The 23,824-nt window shown below is 48.8% G+C and overlaps 2 protein-coding genes across 2 annotated transcripts in view; one reads left to right on the top strand and one right to left on the bottom strand.

Moving 5' to 3' along the window:
• Positions 1-9,633: 9,633 nt before the first annotated feature.
• Positions 9,634-21,626, bottom strand: LOC308485986 (uncharacterized protein; the record flags this gene model as incomplete). Its single annotated transcript, XM_081022211.1, has 6 exons — positions 9,634-13,177; positions 14,335-14,501; positions 15,023-15,180; positions 17,293-17,498; positions 20,548-20,675; positions 21,569-21,626. 6 exons carry the CDS (start codon positions 21,624-21,626, stop codon positions 11,864-11,866), a joined length of 2,031 nt encoding a protein of 676 aa, XP_080878337.1. The 3' UTR covers positions 9,634-11,863.
• The window catches only part of DCTN1 (dynactin subunit 1), a 70,386-nt gene continuing 64,092 nt past the window's right edge, over positions 17,531-23,824 (top strand). Inside the window, exon 1 of the mRNA XM_081020678.1 lies at positions 17,531-17,623. The gene's annotated coding sequence lies outside the window, so the exon portion shown is untranslated. The remainder of the gene's footprint in view (positions 17,624-23,824) is intronic.

The following is a 23,824-nucleotide window of genomic DNA, read 5'->3' as shown; positions in this document are numbered from 1 at the left end:
GCTGGAACGTGTGAGGTGTTTCTTTCCACGTGGGTGAGCTGAACTGAGAAAGGAGATTCTGGAAGACGTTCTGGGTGTCTCTGCTGACTGCAAAAGGAACCCCAAACGGTGGTGACACAGAGCCTACTGGCATTTGGTACCCTGTTCAGTTTGGCAGGACGGCCAATCCATTTCTAGACACCAGTCAGAGTTTAATAAATGGCGTTTATTAGCGTTGCAGTGCAGTTCATGACTCCACACCCCCTTTGTTGAAGGGAGAAACGGGGTGCGGAACAGAGGAATATAGCAAATTCGAACAATGGCCTGAGTGCTGAAGAGGCAGAGACCTTCTTGGCTGCCTCTTAGAGCAGATGCAAATATTCTACTTCTGCCACCTGCGATGAGCCACCATTGGCAAGATGGGCAGCAGCGGATATTGACGATGCTTATCGTTCTCTTAATATTCCCTTGCCAAGTGTGCTGTTTTAAACATGCTGTTATAGCAATTCTAAGGTCTTATATATATAAAATAAATGTTCATAAATGTACAAGGTTGTGATGGGACGATGAGCTGCTTGTGTGTAAAATCCTAGTCCCTCAGAGTTTGGTCAAGTTTGCAAACCTCTGTCTGTAGCGGAGCCCCTTAAACATGGCTCCGTCAGTCGCTGGCAGATTCCGACAGTGGTTGCTTTCGGAATCGCTTCCAACATAAAAGCTCCTTAACGGAAACACGTCTTCTGGACTCTCTGCGTGACAGTTTCCGGCGAGGAGTGGGTGTCCCTACAGGAGGTCCTGAAACCTCCCCACTGTTTTCGCTGGAAGTGTCTCTGAGCCATCCCTCCAGCTCCCTTTCCCTCAGCTCAGCTCCTCTCCCCCTACTGGTTCCCTCTTCAGCTGCTGAGTCTCTCCCAACCTGTGTGAGCCCTTTCACTTCCCTTCCTTCCGATGGCAGTTCCCTGACATCCACCTCCCCTCCAGGGCCCCCTTCATCCCCTCTCGCCCCCTCCTCTACGGGCGGTGAGGAGGCAAAACCCCGGAATGAACTTCCTTCATCTTCCGATGTCCCGAACACTTCTCTCCACCTGTTGCGGTTCCTGGTCTCGAAGTACTCCTCCTCCTCAGAGTCCATCTCCCCTTCCCCTTCCGATTCCGAGAATCCTTCCAACTCCTCCTCCTCATCGGTGGTCCCAAAGTATTCCCTCCGGAACCTCTCCACAGGCTGAGGTTTCCTTGGGAACCTTTGATGGAACGTTTCTATCAATACCTCGTCATTGATATCTTCTGCCATTACCCAAGTGTTTTCTGACTCCGGTTCTCCTTCCCACGCTACCAAATACTCCACCTGATCCCCCTTCCACCTGGCGTCGAGGATTTCTGCCACATGGCTGCTGCATTCCCTTTCTTCTATGACCGGTCCCCGAGTGGCCATCCCTTCTCGTCCCCCCTCATACGGTGACAGTAACGACCTGTGAAATACTGGGTGCAGTTTCATGTGGTTGGGTAACCGGAGCCTGAAAGCCACTGGGTTGACCTGTTGAATGACCTCAAAGGGACCCAATCTCCTGGGTCTTAATTTCTTACAACCTCCTTTGAACGGCAACCCTTGGGTTGACAGCCACACCCTATCTCCCACCCTTATGGTTTCACCTTCCCTTCGGTTCTTGTCTGCCTGCCTCTTGTATTCTTCCTTCGCCCTTTCTAAGTTGAGTTGGAGCTGACGATGGATTGCTTCCATTTCTTCTACAAAATGCTCGGCTGCCGGGACACCCCATCTCTCCCCTTCTCCCCCTGGGAAAGCCCTGGGATGACACCCATAATTAGCCAAGAAGGGGCTCATCCCTGTGGACACATTCTCGGCATTGTTGTAGGCAAATTCCGCCAGCGCCAACTTTTCTACCCAGTCATTCTCTCTGTCATTGACATAACACCTCAGGTATTGCTGGAGGACCCCGTTTGCTCTTTCCGCCTGCCCGTTGGTTTCAGGGTGCCGGGCAGTCGAAAAGTTGACCTCCACCTGCAGTAAGCTCATGAGCTTCCTCCAGAACCTGGAAGTAAATTGTTTTCCTCGGTCTGAGACCACCCTCAATGGCACCCCGTGCAACCTAAAAATGTGTTCTACAAATAACTTCGCTGTCTCTTCCGCCGTGACTGCATGCGAGCAGGCTACAAAGTGGCACATCTTTGTTAGTAGGTCTACCACCACCATGATGGCTGTTTTCCCCTTGGACTTCGGCAGATCAGTCATAAAATCTATCGACACTGCCTCCCAAGGTCGTTCTGGGGTTGGTAAGGGTTCTAATAGCCCCGCCGGTGCCCGCCTCTCCCCTTTGGCTCGCTGGCATTGCTCACACCCTCTTACATACTCCCGTACATCTTCCCTCACCTTAGGCCACCAAAATTCCCTGGTGACCAACCACATGGTTTTGTGTTGTCCAAAATGCCCCGCCGTGGGGCTGTCGTGCAACTGCTTGAGTACCCTCCCCCTTAAGTCTCCTTCAGGGATATACAGTGCCCCTTTGTAATACAAAGCTCCATTTCTTTCCTCGAAACCCCCTGGTTCCTCTCCCTCACCCCTAAGACCTCTGAGCTTATTCTGGGCGTATTCATCATTCTCTGTTTCCTCTACCAGTTCTCTTTGTCCCACCAATGCCGCCCCACACACCCAGCGGTCCTCTGGAATGACATGTCTCTCTTCGGGTGCTCCCTCCCCCTCCAAATATTCAGGTTTGCGTGAGAGAGCGTCCGCCCTAATGTTCTCTGGGCCTGGCACGTAACAAATCTCAAAGTTAAATTTGGAGAACTCCTGGGCCCATCTCACTTGCCGTTGGTTGAGCACTCGTGCCGTCCTCCAATACTCTAGGTTCTTGTGGTCAGTGCACACTTGCACCTTATGTTGTGCGCCAATTAGCAGGTGCCTCCATCTCCGGAACGCCTCATGAATGGCTAGTAGTTCTCGGTCATACACCGTGTAGTTCCTCTCGGATTTGTTCAGCTTTCGCGAAAAAAAGGCACACGGTCTCCACTCTGACTCCTCCTTCCCTGGCTGCAGAAGCACCGCCCCAATAGCTCTGTCTGATGCGTCAGTTTCCACTCTCATCGGTTTTTGTAAATCCACATGCAGGAGTTGTTGTTCCGAGGCGAAGGCCCTTTTTAGTTCCTCAAATGCTCGCTCCGCCTCCTCAGTCCAAACGAACTTCTTCTTACTGCTGAGACAGTCCGTAATGGGCGCCGTCAGGTGGGCAAAGTTTCGGATGAACTTACGATAGAAGTTCCCAAATCCTAGGAACCTCTGCACATCCTTCCTTGTTTTGGGTGTTTTCCATTCCAGCACCGCCTGGACCTTGCCGGGATCCATGGCCAATCCCTTGTCTGACAGGCGATACCCCAGGAATTCCACCTCCTTGGTATGAAACTGACACTTCTCCAGTTTCACCCACAGCTGGTTGGCTTGCAGCCTGCTCAACACTTCTCTGACGTCTCTCACATGCTGCTCCTCATTCTCAGAATACACCAACACGTCGTCTAAGAAGGCCACACAATTCTTGTAAAGCAAAGGCCCCAGGACGTGGTTCATAAACGATTGAAAGCACGCGGAGCCTCCTTGTAGGCCGAAGGGCATAACTAAATATTCAAATGCCCCCAAAGGGGTGAACATGGTGGTTTTCCATTCATCCCCCTTCCTTATTCGTATCAGGTTGTACGCCCCCCTTAGGTCCAGTTTAGTAAAAATCTTTCCCTTCCTGACCCTTGTCAAAATGTCGTCAATCCTGGGCATAGGGAAAGCCACTGGTTCTGACACTGCATTTAAGGCCCTGAAGTCACACACAAGCCTCGGCTTGTTCGTGTTTTTTTTTATCCACAAAAAACACTGGGCTGCCCCCCACCGCCCTGGACTCTCTGATGAACCCTCTCTTCAGGTTCTTGTCAATGAACTCTCTTAGCTCCTGCATCTCTCTGTCTGACATGGCGTACAGCTTGCCTACAGGGAGCTGTGCCCCAGGGAGTAAATTGATTTGACAGTCAAAGGGTCTATGCGGGGGTAGTTGGTCAGCTTCCCTTTCGCTGAAGACGTCGCGGAGATCTGCGTATTGTCGTGGTACCTTCACGTTCTCCATTACTTCAGTCCCTGCTAGGGTGGCTTGGGCCCCTGCCAAACCCTTTCCCTCTTTGCAGTGTTCTAAGCAATGTGCTGAACCAAAAGAAACCACTCTCTGATGCCAGCCCACCAGCGGATCATGTAACGCTAGCCAGCTCATCCCCAATATAATGGGAGCTCCTCCCAAGGTGGCCACATTAAACGCTATCAGTTCGGTGTGCCTTGCCACCTTCATTATCATTGGGACGGTCTGCAAGCTGACTTCTCCTCCCAACAGCTCCCTGCCATCGATCGTGGTCACCTGCAGGGGGTTGCTTAAAGGGATCGTCTGTATCTGGTGTTCAGCTGCAAACTCTTTGCTCATGAAATTGCAGGAGCTGCCTGAGTCCAACAGCGCCTTTATCTTTAGAGGGTGTCCGTTTGGCAGCTCTAGCGCCACTTCTATCACTAGGGCGGGTTTAGGAGGTTCTGGCGTGGGCACTTTCACTGCTCTTTGGCCTGGCTGCTGTGCCCCGACGGTGGCAGCCAGGCGTTGGCTTTTACTTGCTTCGGTATTTCTTCCTCTCTTCCCTCCACAGCTCCTACCATCCCTTGCCATTCCTTCCTCTGGGGGCAGACTCTGGCAAAGTGACCTGGCTGTTGGCAGAGATAGCATTTCCGGGCGCCTTTTCCCTCCTTCTTTCCCCCCTCACTGGGCTTTGAAACTGCGCGCACGCGCGCTGTTCCGATTTCCATCGGCTCTGCCGGCGGGAAAGTTGGCTCTGGAATGTCTGGAATGCGGAACTCCTTCCAACGTTCCCCCTTCCCTTCCCGCCTCTCCAATGCTCTCGCCTCCTGGCGCGCTCCTATGGTCAGCGCTGATTTGGTCAGCTGGTCCATAGACTCCGCCCTGGGCGCCCGGGAAAGTTCGTCTTTCACAGCCGAAGAAAGCCCTTCTTCAAAGAGCATTTGAATGGGTTCCGCCGATAGATCCCACCCCAATTTATGGATCAACATGGTGAACTCAGTCCAGTACTCACGGACAGATCGGCTCCCCTGTTTGCAAGCCATTAACTGTCTGCGGACCACTCCCTGTTCAATATCGCTGGAAAACATCAGATCCATGGCGCGAAAGAACTTCATCGTGTCCTTTAGGACGTCACTATTCGCTGCCATCAGGGGTCTAACCCAGTCTCTCGCCCCCTTTTCAAGATGCCCAATCACGAAAGCCACTCGTGATTCCTCGTCAGGGAATTCATCAAACTGCAGATTGAGGGCATATTGCATCTCTGTCCGAAAGCCATGATAGTCTTTGGGCTCCCCCCCAAACTTCTGCACCAATCCTGGTACCTTTCTGACGAGCTGGGTGTCTTTCCCCTTTTTGTCTGCATCCTGAGCCCTCCTCTCCTCAAGCCTCGCCGTCTGCAGCGCTAGCTGGACCTCCAACACCCGGTACCTTTCTTCCAGGCTTGGACCCGCTCCAGCTCCTGCTTCTCCGGTTCCGGCTGGGTTGCTCATGATGCCTTCTCCTGCACAAGCTGCTCACGGAGACTGTCGGAATGCTGTGATGGGACGATGAGCTGCTTGTGTGTAAAATCCTAGTCCCTCAGAGTTTGGTCAAGTTTGCAAACCTCTGTCTGTAGCGGAGCCCCTTAAACATGGCTCCGTCAGTCGCTGGCAGATTCCGACAGTGGTTGCTTTCGGAATCGCTTCCAACATAAAAGCTCCTTAACGGAAACACGTCTTCTGGACTCTCTGCGTGACAGTTTCCGGCGAGGAGTGGGTGTCCCTACAGGAGGTCCTGAAACCTCCCCACTGTTTTCGCTGGAAGTGTCTCTGAGCCATCCCTCCAGCTCCCTTTCCCTCAGCTCAGCTCCTCTCCCCCTACTGGTTCCCTCTTCAGCTGCTGAGTCTCTCCCAACCTGTGTGAGCCCTTTCACTTCCTTTCCTTCCGATGGCAGTTCCCTGACAATGGTAAACTCATAGATAAGTATATAAACCACGTGAAGTCGTACAGGAGAGCAATCCTGAAGCCATTTTGACTCTTCCAGTCTTTCAGTGACCTCAAATATTCCTCTGCAGTAAGGGAGGCAAATTGTCTCTTTGCTCACAAATCCTGCCTTAAGGGCGTATTTTTGTATGAATAGGGTGAGCCTGTGACCTGGAGTCATAACTAGGTATTTACCATCACAAAAGAACAGCTAGGCTGCCCAGGTAGAGCAATCAGTGACCATTATCAGGTATCCTGGCAGACAGGTTTTCAGCTGTAGACCGCCTCCTTCTGTGATGTTGTTTTTGGGGGTGGTCTTGAGCTACAGGGGAGGCAATTTCAAAAGTCTATATAAGGGCTTGCGCACCATTGGTTAAGGTTACCAGATTTTTTTTCAATAAATCCAGGGACACTTTTCAACTTCAATTGATTTTGTATGGGGATTGATTTGTAAATCCGGGGACTGTCCCCGGGAAACGGGGATGTCTGGTAACCTTATTCTGGGTCCCTCCTGCCTCCTGCGTGGAGTGAGCAGGGGACCCTGTTGCAACAGTTCAATAAAGATCAGGCTTCTTAGCTGCTTTGCTTCTCAATATTCTCTGGCTGGCCTCTGTTATTTTCTCCTACCAATAGGGAACCCACTAAAGGACTCTATACGGGCTCCTGGGTACCCCGTAAGGGAAAAGCAGCAGTTTTTTCTTATAACAGTGCATTTTATATTTGACTTCCTTTAGTAAAGTTTTCTTTTGAAATCTTTAAGATAACTTTGCTGCTATAACCTGCATTCGGTCGTTGACCTCCTTTGTAATGTTTTATTTTCAAATCTTTGAGATAAGATTTAGTTTGCTGCCAATTATATTGCTTTGATTGCATACTTTATAGCTGACTTTCTTCTGTTTTTTTCTGGACTGTTTTATTTGATGTTGTGTTCTCTCTGCTTTGTAGGTTTTTTCCTTAAAGATATAAAGCAATATAGAAATGAATTAATAATAATAATAATAATAATAATAATAATAATAATAATATAACCTGTGCTTTCATCATCCGTTTGCGGATCTCTGTGGCAACTTCACAGTGGCTGCCCCTGAAGTTTCCCCTTAAAACAGATTCTTTAGATATGTCATGCTGGGGCTGGGACTCTTATGAGCCTTTGGACAATTCTGTGATTCTATAAGCATATTACAGTGGTTCCTCGGGTTAAGTACTTAATTCGTTCCGGAGGTCCGTTCTTAACCTGAAACTGTTCTTAACCTGAAGCACCACTTTAGCTAATGGGGCCTCCTGCTGCCGCAGCACCGCCAGACCACGATTTCTGTTCTTATCCTGAAGCAAAGTTCTTAACCTGAAGCACTGTTTCTGGGTTAGCAGAGTCTGTAACCTGGAGTGTATGTAACCCGAGGTACCACTGTACAAACAAATGACAATGCACTTGATCTCACCTTTAACAGAGACTGAGCATTTCTTAGGAGGGATTACATACTGTAAATCTGTAACAAAGGAGCTGCCATTTTTCACGTCAGCCTTTCCTGACAAATAGTCATCGTGTAAATAGACGCATTCTGTACCTCGCCCTGAAATTCTTTGTTCTCCCTTTACATACGGAATTACCAGGATTCAATAGCTTCTCTAAAATGTTCTTTTTCCTTTAACGTAACTTAGTAAAGTAATACTTGGCTGTTTCTATAATTTTCTCATAAATTTCATTAGGCTTCCGGTTACTTTTCCATAACTTCATGTACAGAATCCCAGCCGTTGCAAAGGATGCATTGTGCCTGAGATGGACCTTATGGTCTTATGTATGTTTATTGTGCTTTTAATTCTTTTGGGAGCCATCCAGAGTGGCTGGGGAAACCCAGCCAGGTGGGAGGGGTATTAATAATAAATAATAATTATTATTATTATTCAGTAGGCACAGAAGGGAGTCAAAAGGGATTTCGGACTTGAAGTTGCCTTGGGCCAGCACCACTTTGCTTTATGTTTCCACCATAAATGAAGAAAAGAAAGTCCCTTTTACCAGCATTTCAGGGCCCCCACTTGCCATTCCTCCTCCCTCCCAAACACCCACCATAGGGGACTTCCAAGGCATTTGGGGCCATTGATGTATCCCCTCTATTTACAATTTTTCATATAGATGCTCACTTCCAACTGAAAAGGTCGTTCCTCTGCATTTTAACCTGTATTTTAAATTGGGTCCCCCCCCCCATTATGTTTTACGTTTTTACTGTAATTTTACTGGTGTTGGCCGCCCTGAGCCCGGCTCTGGCTGGGGAGGGCAGGCTATAAATTTATTATTATTATTATTATTATTATTATTATTATTATTATTATCATCATCGTCATCATCATCATCATCAACAGGAATGCTCAGTTATCATATGAGCTGTTTGTTTTTGTTATATATTACATTTATACCTCACTTTTCCCACCAAGGAGCTCAAAGCGGCTCACATGGTTCCCCCCACCCCATTTGATCTCGCGCAACAACCCTGTGTAGGGATCAGATGGGATTACCATGAGGAATTATAAAATATACATCAAGCCATCGTGTCCACGATGAACGCATTGTGTTGACTGGGTTTGATATATTGACGATAATTTCCGATTAAATCCCCTAAGATTCTACATGCATGCCCTTTTCATGCCCTTTTGCCTCTACTGCCCATTTCTCTCTCTCTTCACAAGTCACGTACACAGGCAGGCATCCTGGGTCATCTAAAGACTATGGGCAGTTTCTTTGATGTAGCTTTTCTAATAGGTACGGTAATCTTAGGATGTTAATCTTAGGGCCAGGAAACAGGTTTCACATTAAGGTGATAATGGTCGCTGTCCTCCTGGCCATCCTTCTTATCATGTGTACTGATTGTTTATCACCTGGGGGGGGGGTTGCTGTATTCGCTCCTTTGTAGTTTTTCATTCATTTACTCCCGAGTATGCATGCCTAACTAGTGTTTATAGTTTAACTTTGTCCCCACTTGAGGTCTGTTTGAATGCTCCAAGGAAATCTGATTGGTTCTTATGAGCACTGTGTAAAGGATTCTTTTGCTAATAAAATGGCCTGGTGCGAAGGGTGCGAAGGATGCCTTGCAGGTCAAAGCCTCGTGTCTTATTTTAATCAGGGTCCATTCTTTCCTTTGGCCTCAGAACGCAACACCCTGTGAGGTTGGGTTGGTGACTGGCAGCCCGATGCCCTTCAAGGCCGAGTGGGTATTCAAATCCTGGTCGCCCGGTGCTCTAACCACTACACAACACTGCTATAATTCTGTTATTAGCATGGTATAGGGATTAACGGCAAACACACTGGCATGTTTGTGGTCCTGTTCTTCAGGGAGTATTCACACAGTCTTTGACAGCAACTGCCTCTTTCCAAAAAGAATCATTCCCTCCTGGGGGTTTTGGCACCACACGCCGTCAACGGCCCTGAACTCTGGATTGGCAGCTGCCTGCTGTTATCAGATTCCTGGCTCCAAAGTCCAGGAAGCAATGGCCAAGGCAGCTCCAGTATAAAGCAGGGATAACCTGGGCTTGGATTTGCACGACCTAAAGTGCAGCCGCAATGCAGATGCAAAGAGCATGGACTCCAGACGGCAACGGAAGCAAAACGTAACGGTTTATTGAGATATAATGCAAAATATGGACGCAGCAGAGAGTGAGACGTGTAGGTCATGGGGGCCCATCGAAGAAGCACCGTAGGATAAACCACGCAGTGAGAATTCAAGAGGAACAACAAAGGAACCAGTACAAAAACCAGTACAAAAACTGAGGAACCAGTACAAAAACAGCAATATTTAAAGGAGAAGGATTGACAAAACAACTGTATTAAATCTCCCTCAGTTTAAAAGCACTTCAAGTTCCCCCCTCCGTTCTAACTGCACAGCGTTAAGTTGCAGCTGTTACATGGTGGGACAAAGGGTTATTTTTTAATATTTATTGCATTTTATATCCCGTTTTCCCCGTGCAGAGCTCAAGGTGGCCTGCACCCTCCTCCCCATCCCATATTATCCTTACAACAACCCCGTGAGGTAGGTCAGGCGGAGGGTTGGTGACTGGCCCCCAAGGTCACCCCGTGAGGCTCAAGGCAGAGTAGTGAATGGAACCCAGGTCTCCAGGGTCCCAGTTTGATGCTCTAACCACTACATCACACTGCCTCTCCGTCCCTGAAAGTGCAGGTGGAAAGGAAGGAGCCGGGGAGCCCAGGGTGGCTGAGCCTCCCCAGAAATGAACACGAAGGGAAAGGGAAAAGGCTGAAGGCACACAGGGCAGGATATTTTCACGCAGCAGCTGTTATGTATTAACTTGGGACTGACCCCAGAAGCGGAATTTCCGTGGGCTCCCTGCTTGTGCTCAGAATAGTTCAGAGAAGGTAAAATTCTTTGCAGCAGGATTCTTCCTTTCGTGATGTTGCATCAGAATCTTTCTCATGGGAGTCTTTTAAGCAGAGCTTGGATGTTCGCCTGTCAGGGATCCTTGAGCTGAGATTCCTGCATTGCAGGGGGTTAGACTAGATGCCCCTTGGAAGTCCCTTCCGTATAAATTTTTTATTAAGTTTTCTGTTTCACAATTTAAAATACTCATTTTACATCCTCAAGATATCAACGACTTCTTCTCTTTCCATGGTTCATTTTACATATCCTAAATCCCTGCATATTTTACACAAACTACGCCATTCAGTATTCCATTACTGCATCCGTCAAACTTGTTTACCCTGTTGAATTTATCTTAACGCTGCCTGCGTTTTCTGCTGTACACAATCATTATTTCCCATATATTCAATAAACGTTTTCCAATCTTCGTATGTTCTTCTTGTTCTCTTATTATGTTAAGTCTGCAAGTTGTGCATATTCTGTCAACTTCAGCTGCCATTGTTCTTTGATTGGGACCTGGCTCGTTTTCTATTTTTCGGCTAACAAAACACGGGCTGCAGTAGTGGCATACATAAACAACCTTTTTTGACCCCTGGGAATGTCAGTCTGAATTATCCCCCACAGGAAGGACTCTGGTTTTTTGGGGAAAGTACTTTAAAACATTTTTTTCAATTCATTACGGATCATTTCCCAATACTCTTTTACCCTTTAACAAGTCCACCACATATGAAAGAACGTTTCCTCTTTGCATTTCCAGCATTTATCTGATTCAGTCTTATATATCTTGGCAAGCCTAAGGTAAAGGGACCCCTGACCATTAGGTCCAGTCGTGGCCGACTCTGGGGTTGCGGTGCTCATCTCGCTTTATTGGCCGAGGGAGCCGGCGTACAGCTTCCGGGTCATGTGGCCAGGATGACTAAGCCGCTTCTGGCGAACCAGAGCAGCGCATGGAAGCGCCGTTTACCTTCCCGCTGGAGTGGTACCTATTGATCTACTTGCACTTTGACTTGCTTTCGAACTGCTAGGTTGGCAGGAGCAGGGACCGAGCAACGGGAGCTCACCCCATCGCGGGGATTCGAACCGCCGACCTTCTGATGGTCAAGTCCTAGGCTCTGTGGTTTAACCCACAGTGCCACCCGCGTCCCTTGGGGGTAAAGCCTACTTGGGAGTAAATTCCAACCCTAGAATTCCATGAGTCTTCTGGCATCTTTGGCTGCCCTGCTCTCCACAGCCTCTTGCCAAGTGCAATGTTGTTTCCTGCAAGCACTGAGGCCTCACTCTGGCCCTCGCTTCGTCTCAGCTGACTCCTTGCAAGGGACCTCGTCCCCCCCCCCCGGCTCTGCTGGCGTTTGCTGGGCAGAGACGGCACTTGCATTCTGCAAACGTAACACTCACTTTGCGCTCCGAGCCTCGGCACAAGGGGGACGCCCCATTGCAGGCTGAATGGGGCAGAGACTTTCACCTCCACAGGACAAGCAGGTCCAGGCGTTCGCGGTGGACCCTCCTGAGCAGCTGGTCATGGTCTCCCCGGGTAACATCCGGGCAACCTTGCAAGTCCAGGTGTCCGAGCTGATTCTCCGAAGACAGCAGCAGGTGGGCGGTTTGGGCAGACACCTGGCTGTGGGCCAGGGAGACCTTGCGCAGGTGTGCCAGGGGGGTGCCAGGGGTCTCCAGCGCCTTCTGAAGCAGCCCGTCCAAGGGGAAAGGCACGTGGATCAGCTCCAGGGTTTCCAGGCACGGGGAATTCCTCAGCAGAGACAGGAGGGTGGCGCTCAGCACCGCGGAGTGCGGAGAAGGCAGAGGAGCATCAGACGCGGCCAAGATGAGCCGAAAGGCACGGAGTCGAGGGAATTTGTCGAGGGGAAGGAGGCCGACGTCCAAGCCTCCGTCTCCGTTTGCAAGCGGTTCCCAGTGCCAGCCGGGCAGCTGTGGGGCGCAGAAGGAGGCGCTGAGCTCCCGGAGGTTGGGGCAGCGGCTCAGCAGGGTGGGGAAGGAGAGAGGGTCTTCGAGGGAGAAGCCCCCCAGCGAGAGGGTCTGGAGCTGGCTGCCCTGGGCGGCGGTCAAAGGCAACAGCTCCCCCAGGTGCCTGCTCCCCTGGCAGCTCAACGTCAGGTGGGCAAGGCGGTGCCAGGACAGCAGGGGGCTTTTGCCCTTGGCAGGGCCGTCTTCGAGGATCACCGTGGCCCTCGCCACATGGGGGCACGCGGCGCAGATGGCAGGCAAGGAGTCCTCGCTCACCTCCAGCATCTCCCGGAGGGGCAGCGTAAGCTTGGCACTCCCCTCGCCTGTGAAGGAAGGTGCCCTGTGCCGCCGCGCCAGCTCCTCCAGGGAGGGAAACTCCGAGGGGATCTGGGCCCCGCCAAACTCCTGGTGGTGGACCAAGCACACGGCGTCCGGGACGAGGCTGCTGGCCAGGGACTTCAGGCTGGGCAGGGCCAGCAGCAGGAACACCAGGGACCAGAGGAGGTCCTGGCTGGAGGCGCTGGGTTCGAGGTCCGACGCTGCCAGCGCTTGCAAGGCCGGGCAGCAGAAGGCGCCCGCGATGGGGTCATAGGCCAGGTACAGGAGGGAGGCCCCGGACAGCCGGGCGCAGGCAGAGACGTCCAGTTCGCGCAGCCGGCGGCAGGAGGAGCCCACAGCCGAGAGGACGGCTGTGTTGCACTGCGTCCCCGAGAGGTTCAGCTTCGTGAGGCCGGGCAGGATTTCCGCCAGGTCAACCAGGGAGTCGGCAGGGATCCGGCTGCAGCCGCGGAGATCCAGGGAGGACAGGTTCTGCCTCGGGAAAAGGAGCGAGAATGAGAGTAGGACAGAGGGCAAAGGGACCCCAGGAATTATAGGGACAGAACTACCGAAACGATATAGAAGCTTATTCCTGTATGCTACCACAGCGGCAAGAACGTTACTCGCCCCAAAATGGAAAGAAGCAGAAGTCCCAGCAAAGGAAGAACGGATACAAAAACCTATGGGATACGCAGAAATGGCAAAACTTACCGGAAGAATAAGAAATCAATATACTTTTTAGAAAAGAATGGAAATGCTTTATTGAGCATTTACAGATAAATTGTAAACAGATAAGAAGGTTGGCAGGATTATTGTAATAACCTGCAGTTTGATAAGAGTATATATGTAAAGTAGATGAATAAATGAGCAAATTAAGTTAATTTAGATAAGCAGAAGATATTAAAAATAAAGTTAAGGAACCGCAGAAAGAGGGGGAAGGAAGTCAAGTTTTGAAATGCTAAAATGATTGTAAAATTAGTGAAATGTATACACCTGAAAAGCATAAAAAAATATTTTTTAAGGATCCTGGGACACCATGATTACGTGGCCATGCTGCCAGCAGAGCAAATTAATTATTATTACCGTGTTGGCCTGAATACATGCCACACCCGAATATAACCTGCACCTTTAAATTTCAAGGGGGGGAAAAAAGAAAAGACAATACTCAAAAATGAGACGCTCCCTTAAAATTCCACAGGAACTCACACCTGTTTTGTTTTACCGTATGTCTGTTTCAAAGCCTATTTTTGTAAGGTCTCGAATTTAAGCCGCACTAACCTTTCATGGTTGGAATTTGGAAAAAAAGTGAGGCTTATATTCAGTCCAATACGGTATTATTATTATTATTATTATTATTATTATTATTATTACTACCCAGCCACTCTGGGCAGCTGCCAACAGAGTAAAAACATAATAAATTATCCAACATTAAAAGCTTCCCTATACAGGGCTGCCTTCAGATGTCTCCTAAAAGTTCTCTGCCTCCTTGACATCGCATGGGAGGGCATCCCATGGCCCCGATCCGAGCGCATCAAGCGCCTGAGCGAAGCCACATGGCAGGAGGCCAGGGAGAGGAAGCAGCGTCTCAGAAGACGTGCCTCCCCGAGGGATCTCCGTCCTGGCACAGCGCCCCCTGCACCCCCCCTTACCTTGCAGCGCACGGTGATGATGTCTGCGATGGCCTTGGTGACCAGCTTTGGGCAGGTGCTGAGGCTCAGCTGCGTCAGGTGTGGCACCAGGAGCAGGTGCAGCATGGGGCGGGTGAGACGCCCGCTCTGCCCCATCAGCTGGAGCAGCTCCTGGACGACCGAGCCAGCTGGGAAAGGGGGAGGAGAGACCCAGGATGTTAATCTGCGATGGTGCCAAGAGCCAAGGATCTGGAGTGCGCTTATCCCTCACCCCACTGTGTGCTCACAACGCTCGGGTTGCGAACGTGATCCATGCGGGATGCACGTTCGCGACTCACAGCGTTCGCAACCTGCAGCAGCACATCTGCACACACGCGGGTTGCAATTCGGGGCTTCTGCACATGCACAAAGTGCGATTTAGCGCTTCTGCGCATGCACGACTGCTGAAACCCGGAATTAACCCGTTCCAGTACTTCCGGGTTTTGGTGGTCCGCAACCCGAAAAAACGCAACCTGAAGCGTCTGTAACCTGAGGTATGACTGTAATTTATTACTTATAGCCCGCCCACCTGTCTGGGTTTCCCCAGCCACTCTGGGCGGCTTCCAACCCCAAGACTGCCGGCCGGCTGCCAATATGGGAGGCAAGACTTTAGCCGGTCCTGCTGCCCGCTGGGGGCTCCTGGGCGCTGCCCCCTTCCGCACCCACTCACCCAGCTCGCTGAAGGGCCCCATGATGTAGCGGAAGTGGTATTCGTCCAGGTATTTGTCGGCGTAATCCTTGAGCCAGAGGCAGCTCATGTTCCCGGCCACATTCTCCAGGCAGAGCCTCTGCAGCGCCTGCACCTCTTTCCTTCTGGGCATGGAGCTCCTGGAAGAAAAGAAGGAGGAGAAGAGGCGTTGGCAAGGGACGGGCGGGCAGACGGGCAGTTCCTCCCCTCCCCCTGCTCCCAGTCAGGGTGGAGCTGCTCCCTTGACAGGATGACAGGTCCCACGGGTGGGGTGTGAGGTCACGCCGTGATGTCATGCTGGTATGACGTCACTCACGCCCTCCTGCCCTTTGGCTCTTCTCGTTCACAGGGGCACTTTCTTTTTTCCTTTTTCCAAATCCTTTCTTATTTTATTCACATAATATACATTCTTTACCACAGCCAACTCCAAAATAAAATCATATGTACCAAACCAGAAGTCTCATGTTTTCCTTTACACTGATCTCCTCTCTGATACCTTTACTTGATGTTTCTTGCTGCTTTCTGCTTTCCTTATAGAATCTTTTAAAAATTTAAATCTCTTAAATCCTATACGCATCCTAAAGATCCTATACGCATCTTTAACAATTTCAATTAATCCCTTCACCTCCCTCCCCCACAACTCAGTACTTCCCTCCACCGTGTACCTGCTATTATTTTTGTTATTGTTGCGTTATTCACTTTATTTGTTATTCCATCCTTAATATATTATTATCCTATCTCCTTGAGCCTTTAAACTTTTGCACGGGGGCACTTTCGTTTCTCTCGAGCTCTGGGCCGCCTTCCGACAACTGCGCGCGCATGTGTGTGTGCGGGGGATTTCATGAATGAGTTCCTCCTTTATGAATCATTGGCCAACCCGGAAGGAGGCAGAGCCGAATCTCTGGTTTGGCCTGGGAAGGAGGGTGGAGAGCGGCCCAGGGGGGACGGGACGGACTCTGCTCTCTACTGCCGGGGGTGGGCAAAGCCGCCATGCAGACCCCCCACCGCCCAGGATCATCACCATTATTTTACCTCAGGTTAAGTACTTAATTCGTTCTGGAGGTCCATTCTTAACCTGAAACTGTTCTTAACCTGAAGCACCACTTTAGCTAATAATAATAATAATAATAATAATTTATTATTTGTACCCCGCCCATCTGGCTGGGTTTCCCAAGCCACTCTGGGCGGCTTCCTGCTGCTGCGCGATTTCTGTTCCCATCCTGAAGCCAAGTTCTTAACCCGAGGTACTATTTCTGGGTTAGCAGAGTCTGTAACCTGAAGCGTCTGTAACCCGAGGTACCACTGTATTTATACCTCACCCAGCCCAGCCACTCTGGGCGGCTTAAATAATAAATTATTATTATTAAATTATTATTATCAAATGAAGCAGTATTCAACAATCCATTGGAATCCAATAGTAAACAGTAAAATTAAACACCCGCAAATCCTAAAGAGTTTACACTGATCAATTTCAGTGACAGGATTCCCGGAAGCTTTGGGGTGGGGGCAGAAGGGGGATCCTGGTGGGCTTGTCCCGGGCGGGGCGGGGATCGGGACCGGGACCAAGAGAGCAGAGCTGTCAACGTTTCCCTTTTCTCTTTTTTTTTTAAAATTAATATTTATTAAAGTTTCAGAAATAATAAAATCACATTAATAAACAAGAAAATTTTTAACAAAAACAGAGAAAAATATACCATACAAAATACAAAATAGAAAAAAGTAAAGAAAGAAAAAAGAAAAAAAAAGTTAAAAATAGTTCCGTCTTTTCATAACTTCTTTTACATTTACTTGTTTCCCGGACTTCCTCATACCTCCCTCTTTTGTATTCCAATTCAGTTTGTAAACCCAGCAATTTCTTTCCCTCCTTTTTAATTCCAATCCTAAATCTTAATATATTATGACATAAGATTTTTACCTATTTAGAACCAATTTTTCCATTTCTCTTAACCTTTTTGATCCTAATCCTTAATCTTGATATATTTATAGCTTTAAAACCTGTACAGCTAGAAGCCACTTAACTTCAATCCAACATCACTCTAACGTTCATTAATTTTGCAATGTTTCTGTAAATAATCTTTAAATTTCTTCCAATCTTCTTCCCTTTTCTCACGAGGAATCCTATTTGGAATAATAATAATAATAATAATAATAAGGGAATACTGTAATAAGGGAAGAAGGGAATTTCCCTTGACAGCTATGCAAGAGAGCTGGTCCCGATCCGAGGCGAGGCTGGTCCCGGACGGAGCCCTTACCCTGGCGCTGGATCCCTCCTTCCCGGGAGCCCAAAGGATCGAGTCCCTCTTCTTCCTCCTCCCGCCCACGCGGCCGGGGAGCAGCCCGGCCCCGCCCCTCGCCGGGCGGAAGGCGCCGCGGCCCCGCCCCCTCGGCTTCGCCGGCCCCGGGTGCGCCTGCGCGGGCCCCAGGGGGCCTTCAGGGCGGGGAGCTGCCCGCGCGGCGCCTGCCGTGGGAAGTGGCGGGAGTCGCGGGTGGGGTGGGGCGGGGCGGGCGGCGGCGAGCGGGCAGCCCGGGCGGGGGCCTTGCTGGCAGGGCGGAGGCCGGCGCGGCGGAGAGAGGAGGGAGCCGGTGAGTGGGGGGGGGGAGACGGGGGGGGAGACGGGGGGGGCAGCAAGGAGTCTCCGGGGAAGCTGGCGGGGCGGCGGGAAGCCGGGGGGGGGGGGCACACCGGGGCTCAAACCCCCCCCCCACAATTATGACCTCTTTACATTTACATTTAGAACAGGGAAGGCCTGTTGGGGGACTGCAACTCCCCTCGTCCCTGACCACCCGTCCTGTTAGCTAGGGATAACAATAATAATAATAATAAAAAAAACCAACACAAATGTAATTTGTATCCTGGATAATAATATAATAAGAATAAGAATAATAAACTTTTATTTGTAACTCCCCTCATCCCTGACCACCTGTCCTGTTAGCTAGGGATAACAACAACAACAACAATAATAATAATAATAAACCAACACAAATTTTATTTAACAATAATAATAATAATAATAAACCAACACAAATGTAATTTGTATCCTGGATAATAATATAATAAGAATAAGAAACTTTTATGTGTATCCTGGCTGGGAAGCAGAGGGGGGGACCGGGGCTCAACCCCCCCCAATAATTCTTACCTTTTTACATTTATTTAGAACAGGGAAGGCCCAACTTGGCCCTCCAGCTGTTTTAGGACTACAACTCTCATCATCCCTGACCACTGGTCTTGTTAGCTAGGGATAATAATAATAATAATAATAATAAACTTTTATTTGTATCCCAGCCGGGAAGCGGAGGGGGGAGGCGGGAAACCGGTGGTGAGGACCAGGGCTCAACGCCCCCCCCCCAATAATTATTACCTTTTTAACATTTATTTATAACAGGGATGTCCCAACTGGGCCCTCTCCATGTTTGGGGACTACAATCCTATCATCCCTGACCACTGGTCTTGCTAGCTGGGGATAACAATAATAATTATGATAATCATCATCATCGTCATCATCAACGACTCCCATCATCCCTGACCACTGGTCCTGTTAGCTGGGGATAATAATAAACAACAACAACAACAATAAACATTTTTTTGTATCCCAGCCGGGAAGCAGAGGGGGGAGGTACGGTTTTTTTACCTTTTTTACAATTATTACCTTTTTGCATTTATTTAAAACAGGGAAGGCCAAACTTGGCCCTCTCCATGTTTAGGGACTATAACTCCCATCATCCCTGACCACTGGTTCTGTTAGCTAGGGATAATAAGAATAATAAGAATAATAAACTTTTATTTGTATCCTGGCCGGGAAGCGGGGAGGGGACCAGGGCTCAACCCCTCCCCCTCAATAATTATTACCTCTTTACATTTATTTAGAACAGGGATGACCCAACTCGGCCCTCCCCATTTTTGGGGACTACAACTCCCATCATCCCTGACCACCTGTCCTGTTAGCTAGGGATAATAATAATGATGATGATGATGATAATAATAAATAATTTTTATTTGTATCCCAGCTGAGACCGGGCTCAGGGTGGCTAACTTCAAATATAAACATTGATATAAAATCAAACAATAATTAAATCACCTCTTCAAAACAAATCAGGATAGAATTAAAATCTGAATTAGATGGCTTTCTGCCCGATTTGGGTGTTTAAAAAAGTATGACGTGGAAGCTGTAATTTTGTAGCTGTGACACTTTAGGAGCCAATAGAGATAATATGCTGGTCACATTAAAAGGCCCTGCTTCGGTAGTTAAGTATCTTCTCCAGATGCTAACAATACTTTAAAAAGTCAAAAAGCTGTTTTTATGTGGCTTGAAAGCTGTCTTCAGGTACTTTATTTGCTTTTTATCTGTTGAATGCTTATGGCTGGAGGGGTCCCAAAACAGCTGGAGGGCCGAGTTTGGCCCACACTGATTTAAAATACGTGATAAAATGAAGGACCCCAACGTAAATTGGAAAAGGTACAAATGCTATGAGGTAAAACTGGAATTATAAAAAACCCTGAGGCAGGATGGAGGGAAGTCGACAGCTTGCGTGAGCAAATAAGGAAAGAGTTCCATAAAGATGTATTTAATATTATAAAATGGAAAACCTAATAAATATATTATTTTAAAAAATCAATTCCCCCCCCCCCCGCCCAACTCAACAGGGCCATCAAGGCATCTCGGTGGGGACGGCCTTCCCCCATGAAGACGGGCTTTTTGGTTTAAGGAAAATGCAGGGAAGGCCGGGGGGTGGGCAATAGAAATTTATGAAGGGATGCAGAGCAGGAAGAAAGTGGACCTGCCGGGAAAGCTTTCCTTCTCTCGAACTCGAGGGCATCCGACAAAGTGATTCAGGACAGGGAGACAAAAGTCCTCCTTCACACAGCGCAGCCTGGAGCTACGGAACCCCTTCCCACAAGAGGCAGGGGCCACAGTGCTGGATTTACATATAAGCTAAACAAGCTATAGCTCTCTTTGGGCCCCCCCAAAAAATTAAAGGAAAAGAAAATGTATTTCACTATTAATATACTTCTTCTTAATTATATTTCAGTTCAACAATTACTTTGATTAAATACATATTTTGTGATGTGCAAATTCATAAATTACCATGTAGCATCTATTCAACACAAAAAACTGCAGCAATTTGTTGTGGACAAAGGACTGCTGGACATAGAAAGGGTCCCATTACCTTCAGTAGCTGAGGGCCTCATCAAACCTCAATCCGGCCCTTGCAGGGGGTAATAATAATAAAAATAATAATAACAATTTATTATTTATACCCCACCCATCTGGCTGGCCTTGGAAGAGGATTGGACCAATTCCCAGAGGGCTCTTGAGGGCGACTTTCTTCTTGCTGTCATTCTGGCTCACTGGAGCCAGTGGATCTAGCCTGCATTCAGAACCCATTTCCCACTGCCTCTCTTTCCTGAGGTTCCTGCAGACCTTTCACTGCAGCCTCTTCCTTTCAAGCCCCACTGGATTTTGCTATGTGGGGAGGAGATCTTGTGCTGCAGGGTTCGCTTCACTCACCATTTCCTCCTTCCCGGTGGACCTGTTGACCTTCAAGCAGTCTGGGCTCTGACAGGAGATGTTTGCATGGCGGGCTGGGCTTGGGTGTTTCTTCCCATGCTTCAGTGTGATGACAGAATCTATGCAGGCTGAACAAAATTAGAATAATGAAACACAGTGCATATCCCCGGGGGGGGGGGAATCTGATTTTTTAAAGACTATCACTCGTGTCTGCAACATCTCAGCTCATTTGCTCTCTTCTTAACATTTTAAAGGTGGGCGTTTGTTTGGATGGCAGGTTTTGTTGCACCCACCCCAAGTGCTAGTTTCCCGCCCTCAATTTTTAACTGAACAGTCAAGCAAACTCTTCCCTCACATTTTTTGTCAGCACATGATAGTCTTCAAACACCCTGCTCAAAGAACTCTATTCAAAACTGGGGAGTCTAAAAAATTACGGGGTGTTGGGAAGAGGCAGATTCCACCAAGGATCACTTTTTTCTTGATGAATGGGTGTGATGTCGGTGAACAGGCTTTTTGGGCCAAAGGCTTTTCTTTGGCAGCAGATCAGCTAGTATGACAAAGACGCAGGCGGCTGAGATTTCGCTGGGAGGCTGCTAGCATCTGCGGTGCAGCGACAAGTCAGCAATTGTAGGACTTGCTTCACGTGATAGAGGGCAGCCCGTCCTGTGTGCTTTAAAGTTTTCCTTCAGCAGCTCCACCCAGTTGTTCTACACAGAGAAGCCGTGTGCCAAATACATCCTGTAGCTCATAGTGGCAGAATACTACAAGGAGGTGATCAGAAAATATTGTCTGTTCCTTGACTATTTTCATTTGCTCTACGCGGGGCTGCCCATGAAGCTGACCCAGAAACTCCAGCGGGTACAGAATGCCGTAGTGAGGCTACTTACGGGGTCCTTACCGTGGGATCACATTCATCCAGTGCTGTACCAACTGCACTGGCTCCTGGTGGAGTACAGGGTCAGGTTTAAGGTGCTGGTTCTAACCTTTAAAGCCCTATATGACATGGGACCCTCGTACCTACCGGACCGCCTGTCCTGGTATGCCCCGCGGAGGGCCTTACGATCCGCCAACAATAACATCTTGAGGTCCCGGGCCTCAAGGAGGTTAGACTAGCCTCGACCAGAGCCAGGGCCTTCTTGGCCCTGGCCCCAGTCGGGTGGAATGCTCTGTTGCAAGAGACCAGGGCCCTGCGGGACTTGACATCTTTCCGCACGGCCTGCAAGACAGAGCTGTTCCACAAGGCCTTTGGTCAGGGCCCAGTCTGACCCCCCTCCTTTTATAAGACCCTGCATATAAGTGGCCTCTCTATTGCTTCTTGCTGGCTCATACAAATAGCTGAGCCTGGTGAGTACTTAAGGTCCCTAACCCTATAGTTATAATTTGTGGGTAGCCATCTGAGTTTATTTTGATTTTAATCCGATTTTAAGCTGTATTTCAGTTGATTGCTGAATTTATATTTTAATGTATTATATATTTTGATGTTAGCCACCCTGGGTGGGGAGGGCAGGATATAAATAAAATTTATTATTATTATTATTTCCTTGCTGGCCCCTGCAGGAATTGTGCAGTGTGGGTCAAGAGTGCTGCATCTTTGCTGGGACCTCCTGCTTCTTTCAGTGGACTAGGATGACTTCTTTGAACTCTTAGGACCTTTGTGGCATGGCTGCGACTGAGCAGCTGACATGATGTGGATGGCTTGAAGGTGCTGGTTGGGAGAGCTCACGTGGAGCGGCTTCCTTCTGGTAGCAACATGGTCTGCTGCTGGTCCTGATCCTCCAGTGAGATCTGGACCAAAACGGGAGAAAATGCTCCCTAATGGGAATCATGTCTGGAGGACCACATCTTCCTCACCCTCCCTCTTCCTGCTGCTGCTGCTGACTATGCTTTCATGATCCACGACAGGCTTCCCCTTGGGGCATCTGAGAGCCGGTGGGCCGTAGTGGCTAGTGCGCTGGACTAGGACCTGCGAGACCAGAGTTCGAATGCACACTCAGCCATTATGGTCCCTGGGCGACATTGGACCAGTCACTGGCTCTCAGGCTAACCTACCTCATGGCACTGTTATGGACATTGAATGAGGAGGGGGAGACCCATGTATGCCACGTTGAACTCCCTGAGGGAATGGTGAGATATAAATGTAATAAATAAATAACCTTCTGGCTTCTGTTGGAAACGGGATCTTGTAATAGAAGGAACCTTTTGATCAGGTTCAGAAAGGCTCTTCTCTTGAGCGTCTCTGAAATATACAGTGATTGCTGGGAAGAGATGGTTGCGACATTTGCTCCTGAGCATCTCACGCTTACAGGGCGATGGAGCCAGCTTGTTAAATTAGATGGGGGGAAATATTATTTCCTTTGGTTTGTGAAAGCTGCTTGGGCCAAACATTAGAAGGCAAAGCATGATGGAATGATGGAAGGAAACGGAAGTTTAATTCCAATATATGGGCCTAATACCGACGAACAAGAGAACCACTATATCTCATGAGAATACCAAAGAGAGCAGCAGTTTAAATAAGAGATTTTGAACTCTGAAGAATAGAAGTAGTGTGATCAACTACTTCTAGAGCAGCTTTTGACCTCTGTTCCGGCACGTGTCGCACCTGCTGCCCTGCTATCTGATAGTCAGGTGAAAGGGGTTGGCTGTGGAATGATGGGGTGGTGGGTGACGCATTCAGATGAATATGATCTTGAACTTGAAATAGACTAACCTCCTTGTTACCAGACAGGAGCATCCTCAGATCCTTGGTGTGTTGCTATGGTTACGCCTTCAGTGAAGTGTTTCAGATATATTGATTTGCAGCTTTGGTTGCTCCAGTTTAAGCTGCAAAAGAAGAAGAAGAAGAAAAGAAATGAGAGAGCATTTGGACGGGCGTCAGGGGGCATCTGTTTGAATAGCCCCTTTTCTGTGCTCCTGAAGGCGCTGCAGCCTCACTCCCTTGGCAGAGCTGCTCCAGCTACTGCTGAAATGGTAAAATGGTGCAGTTTGTCAGTGCGCAAATGCACACAGCTTGACTCAGCAGGGTCCTAGTGCCAAGTGGATCACGGTTCTCCTTGGGTGAGGAGCTTGGACCAGGAGCCGGGAGCCCTGCTCCTGGGGATTCACTGGCAGTGTCCTCAGTTGCTGCATTAGTTCTTTGGAGAGAGGATGACCTGGTGGAAACTCACACTTCAGTGGTTGTTATTTATTTTTAATATTTATAGGCAGCTAAACATTAGTAAATATTACAGTGTATAAAACAACAATAAAAATACAACAAATAAAAAGTGAGAGAATTTTT

The sequence above is a fragment of the Podarcis pityusensis genome (genome assembly GCF_964106645.2).
Source record: "Podarcis pityusensis genome assembly, chromosome: 9".
Classification (NCBI taxonomy): Eukaryota; Metazoa; Chordata; class Lepidosauria; order Squamata; family Lacertidae; genus Podarcis; species Podarcis pityusensis.
This window is presented reverse-complemented; position numbering and strand designations above follow the sequence as displayed.